Source organism: Styela clava, chromosome 8, assembly GCF_964204865.1.
Source record: "Styela clava chromosome 8, kaStyClav1.hap1.2, whole genome shotgun sequence".
NCBI classification, from domain to species: domain Eukaryota; kingdom Metazoa; phylum Chordata; class Ascidiacea; order Stolidobranchia; family Styelidae; genus Styela; species Styela clava.
In genome coordinates this window covers 16,485,918-16,491,917 of record NC_135257.1, presented here as the reverse complement: position 1 = coordinate 16,491,917, position 6,000 = coordinate 16,485,918, and the positions used below count along the sequence as shown (strand labels likewise).

Below are 6,000 nucleotides of genomic sequence, written 5' to 3'. Positions count from 1 at the left end.
ACGCTACCGGTACCATCAAAAAAGTTCTGAATTTCCAGTAGCAAGAATTTTGCAGAATCAAAACGTACAGCCAGTCATGACACTGACTAAAATCCGTGTTCCCATGGATAAAAAATAATACAGCAAAATTTTAGACGAAATATCAAATTTCATAGAATTCACGCAAAATTTTGAAATAAATAAAAGTAATAGCCTTCTAGCGAAAAAATTAATCTTTAACCACTGAAAATTTCAAAGCAATTGGTCCAGTATTCGAAGAGAAAAGCGACTTTTTAAAAACGTGTCAAAGAACAAGAACAACAACAACATAATATTGAAACGATCGTTATGTCCATTTCGTGTCCAATAAATAAATTCTAAATAAATGATGAAGCATTTACTATGGGTACAATTATATAAACAAATCAATTTGAATAGAACATGAAAAATAAAAATAAATTATGGCGATTTCATTAAGAATGCGCCCAAGGAACCAGGCTTATTGGCAGCGGCGAAATTTTTTTGTATATGTGTGTGCAGTTATATGCATATTCAGTACTCGTATATGTTTTTGCGCATGATCTAATTACCGATCAGTCGATCGCGAGATATTTGGACGATTTTAGTCGATCGTGGTCGCAAGTAGGTTGGCCACCCCTGGTTTATACTGTTCTTCTTACAGCTTTACAAATATTGCACAGATGTTTCTCGAGTCTCTGGAATGTTTCATTGACGTTCCTTTCCAGCCACTGGCAAGAAATAACCTATTGGTGTACAAAAAAGAGCTCCGCTTTTCTCATCAATGAACGGATCAATAAATCATGCAGGAGAGCGAATATGAGAAACAAATATAGGCTAGGCATGAAATATTGCAATATATATATATATACACTTTTTTGTCATCATACAAAGATAGCATTTATTCTTCAGGAAAATATAATGATAGATGAGCATTCAAAATATTATGGGTATACCCATTCTATAGAATTGCATTTCATATGTTTATGAGGAGTAATTTTAAAACCCAAATAAACACAGGATATGCAATTATACCCATCGATTACTCTACACTAATTATATTTACTTAACACTATAATCACGCTTATTGATTCCACGCTGCGACAGGTTGTTCGCTGGTTGCATAACTGCATAATGATGAAAAAGGCGCCCATGCCAGAAAGGCAATGTCGAAATCCCTCGAATAAATGTCATAATATCACTGATAAAAGACTCACTACTTTTGCTCCGAACACATTATTATATACGATGTTAAGTACAGGGTTAATATGGGAAGAGAACATTTTTCATAATAGCTATAGCCTACGTCACCCACAACTTCTCTTCATCGATGACTACATGTTACTCCAGAATATAATTATTCAGATTCATCGAAAAGAAGATATCGACTACACAGTATTTTTCATTTACAGAGGAGTTAGTAAAAGATTCGAACACGTTCAACGATTACTATATCTAATTATCCAAAATAAAATTCCGCTAATCAGCCTCTTCCTTCTTTAATTTTGGCGCTTAGAAATATTATATAATGACGGGTGGAATACATTATCATAATCATATCGACTATATATATCAGTATTTACATAACCGCTCAGAATATTGAAATATATAAATTCAAAAAGCTTGCGCAGAGTTTTCACAATTATGAATTGAAACGAAACAGAGACCTGGCAACTGGAAAACATGGCAGATCGCAAACTATCGCCTAGGTAAGAATGGATATAAGCGTTGATGAGCGTAAACTGGAGTACATAAATAAAAATGTATATAAATTTCTATTGAGCTATTTGGTTTTTGTATCTTCTGCATACGTATCTAAAGGCATGATTAAGGTTCAAGAAAATGATTTTGACTTTCGCAAGAGTCTTCCGAGGTTTTAGGTTGAAGCATGCGGCTATTATCAGATCGGAATCTTTAACTGTGTTGAGGTACAGTTTCCCCCTCGTCTATGGCAGTACTGCATCGGCCAATAGTAGTTATGTTTTTAATATCAAGGTTTTACCAAAGCTTCTGATTTAATTACAATTTTAAGGTAATTGCTTAAGTAAATTTAGATAGATATTACTTCGAATTTAGATGAAATTCAGTTCTAATGAAGTTTGAAAATAATAAATATTTCTTTACAGGCCATTATCCTCATTGTGCTCTGCCATGTCGTTGTCACTCCGACCCCAACACGAAGTCCGCATGATTGTACTGGGATCGGCGGGTGTGGGGAAAACCCAGTTGGTTTCTCGACTTGTTGGGCAGCCTTTCAACACGAATCATTTTCCAACCGCAAAGGATTTCCATGTAGTAAATCATGACACTGCTAATGTAACATATCGATTAGAAATTCTAGATACGTCGGGAATATCCCCTTACCCACCGACGATGGAGATTTGCACTCTAATGACAGGTGAGAAAAACAGAAATAAAACTTTAGTAAATTACACAAATTGGCAACGAAATGCATTGTTTAGTATGTAATATAAATTTAAATGAAAAATTTATTAAAAGACCTTTTTTGTTTCCTTTTTTCAAACGAAATGTGGGAGGTTATTTTGCCCCAGCTTGTAAAATGAGCTTCACTTAGTCTTCTCAGAGTGGATAATCGCGCCCCAATCCCAGTTTTAAATTTGATATTTGTCAATCAAGCACTGAGTTATATTATTAGACACGAAATGGACCTATGGATCGTTTTGTTATTATGTCGTTATTCATCTTGTTAGCATTTTTTGTTGTTCTTTTCTTCTTCATCACGTTGTGAAAAAAAAAAGTTTCCATCATTACCTGTAGGACCAATTGTTTTCAAATTTTCGCTAGAAGGCTATGACTTCTATTTATTTCAACAATTTCCGTGGGCTCTATTGGAATTCGGAATCTTTTTTTTTTTGTGTGTGCGATGGCGCCATCAAAATTAAAAATAGCGCACCTTGTTTTGTACAGGAGATCTATTTTTGATAGTATATTCTGCATCGGACTATGGAAGCTGGGAACGAGCTAAATATTTGATTGATACTATCGAACAAATCAAGTGCTATGCTGCCAAAATCAAAGTTTCTCTAGAACGGAATTTTAAAGTGAGTCCTTAAAAGTTCTTCTAAAAGTCAAATACTTTACTTCATCATGTTTCTGAATCATCCAATATAGTCCAAGTAGCTATTTACATAAGCACTGCGCTTGATAGGCAATCCGCAGCATACGGCATGAGTGGATGTACCCCAAAATTAAACCTGTCATATATATATATATAGCTATTCATACTTTTAGCAAAATATAAATTCTATACGTGTTGGCACAAATTTAACAATTCCGGAAAATGTGATGTACATATATATATATATAGGTGACCGTACATTTGAACCCATGTACATTTGAACCCATGCGTATATCCACGGGTTCAATCTATATGCGGGCGCTAAAACCCATGGGTTAGGGTTAGTATGGGTTTAACTATCCGTGAAACAAAAAAAATTCCATAGGTGCAATAGCATACAGGTGCAATTGTCATGGGTTCAAATGTACGTGGGTTCAAATGTAATGGAACCATATATATATATATATACAATATCTACTCTCTATATGCAAATGCGCGTCATTTTATATTGTCAACCATTTACTGTAACTGATAAAATACTTTTATGTCGGTAGAATGTCATCAAGCAAAAAACAGACTTGACAAAGCAGCCTTGGAATTTGAATAATCATTCAACAAAAGAATCTATTGTATCCATCCTAGTTGTTGGCAACAAACATGATATTTCGAAGAGCACTGTGCCTCGCAGAGAGGTAGACGATTGGTTGCTGAAACGACAGTTCAAGACACCATGCTTCGTCAGTCATATTGAAGCATCAGCTAAAACCTATTACAATGTGGAAGCAATGTACGATCAACTCCTAGTCATGGCAAAGTTGCCTCTAGGACTGAACTCCGTTACCATGCATGCAGGAAATTTTCCACCTTGCAGTCGATCGAATCCATTAGTAGTTTCTCCATTATGCTACAAAGATCGCAATGCTCGAAATTCGTTCCTTTTTCACGAGAAAAACATTAAAGCTACACGGAACAAACAAACGGATTCGAATTCCATTAAAACTGCACAAATCCAACTTATGAAACGACCGCCGAGCCTGGAAGACGAAATAATCTTGGCATACGCCAAAGCATGCTTCATAACGAAGAAAAAGCAAGGATCATCGAAAATACTATCGAAGATTATCGTTTAGATTCGTTTAAAGAATTGCTGATCTCAAAATGAACACATAGCTCAAACACGAATCAACTATTTATTTTTATTTTAACTTTATATTTACAAATTTGACTACATAGGCCTATATTTGAAGCCATCCCGGCTGTCTTCAATGACTACATTGTCATCGAAAATTCATGCACATATTCTAATTTTAAATATCGGGTCCAGTTCGAAAAATAGAAAGAAATTGACGTTAGCAAAAAACAATTACTTTGCCTATACTAGTACCGCGAGCATAATCTGATAAAAAATAATAACAAGAACATGCTAACTGGTAATGTTCGTGCATTATGCTGGCTGACTGAGCGCCAAAGAGGGACTTTTGACTGACCGGTTGGGACGCCGCGAGAAGACGTTAGAAAGTGGGGCTGTCCCGCCTAAAACGGGACGTATGGTAAGCCTAACTTAAGTACTCCGGCTCGCCACCCAACCATACGTTTGTTTTGGTATCTCTGACTGACAAAAGCATACAAAAAATGGAATAAGGGGGAAACCCTTCTCGGTTAGTGGAATCCAATGATCTAAAAAACCAAAGAGCAATTCACCACAAACGACACCAGTGTGATGTTTGCTTTCACATCTGCTTTTCGCAGAATGCTACAACGAAAGATTCGTATAAGTATAGGTTTATTTCGACGCCATATTCAGTAGTAGACCATAAAATAATAGCTAGAGACAAAAAAAATTAAATAACTGATTATGGAATCGGGGGAACAAACAAAACGTCAAGTAAGGTTTGAAGCGTACAGATTTTAGATGGAAAGGTATAGGCGCGAGCCGAGGCCATTTATCTTTCAGTTTCGCAGCGCACATAAAGTAACTACCTGAAAATGATTTTAAAATGTTCCTCAGAAATTCATTTACAAATATTGCCTTGTTCTCACTTCCAAAAGTTGCACGTTTTACGGAAAAGACGCTTTTACTACAATAAATATGTGTTACCACCTGTCCTATATTCTCTGTTTTTCGGTATCATGGGCCAATGAACGCAGACTTCTGCATGACGTAACAATCAGATTGATCAGCCGTAGGTGGGTCCCCCATGGTCGGATGAATATCAGATGTACTACTGCTCGCTTTTGCGTTGAGTAGCCTTTCTACAGTCTTTTTCAGTTATTATTAATTGAGTTATTCTAAGAAGGTGGTAATAAAGTATGAGTAGGATATTAAACACTTATATCCTTACCTTAAAAGCAGTTTCAGTCATTAGTGGTGGTAGCCTAAAAGTCTCATTGCGCGCAGCGCATTAGGAGCAGCATATTACGCACAGTGAGACCGCATTAAGAGCATATTGGGTGCATTGCTGTTTTATTCTTTATATTTAATCTTAGTCTTATTTCGGTGGGTGTACAGAGCGTGTTATATTGATGAAATATATATTTTTAAACATAAAAAATGATGTAATTGAAACTGATTAGCTATTTCGGGGATTAAACATTGTAGATACTGAGAATTACATTCGTTTTTGGAATGTTTAGTTTCCAGGACTGGTGCATATAGTAAAGTTGAAACATTGCGTATGTCATTAACACATTTCTGACTAAGTCACAGTGCGTTGGCAGTTAACTCAACTGCGTCATACGAATTAACTCAAATCCGGCTACGGTCAAAAAATTGAACCATGCCAAATCATTGACTCTCAATGGCATAACAATATCATTAGGAAGTTTTTTATTTTTTTCTCAACACTGCTAAGAATGACTTACGCAATTCGGTTATTAGCGTGACGATATTTAAAAAAAAAACGATTGGAAATGTTTATTGATAA

The 6,000-nt window shown here is 35.7% G+C and overlaps 1 protein-coding gene across 1 annotated transcript; it reads left to right on the top strand.

Moving 5' to 3' along the window:
- Nucleotides 1–1,569: 1,569 nt before the first annotated feature.
- LOC120345342 (GTP-binding protein Rhes-like) lies at nucleotides 1,570–5,750 on the top strand. The gene is made up of 4 exons (XM_039414756.2): nucleotides 1,570–1,706; nucleotides 2,124–2,395; nucleotides 2,926–3,059; nucleotides 3,631–5,750. The coding sequence occupies exons 1-4, from the start codon at nucleotides 1,681–1,683 to the stop codon at nucleotides 4,204–4,206; spliced, it is 1,008 nt and encodes a 335-aa protein (XP_039270690.2). The 5' UTR covers nucleotides 1,570–1,680; the 3' UTR covers nucleotides 4,207–5,750.
- Nucleotides 5,751–6,000: the final 250 nt, after the last annotated feature.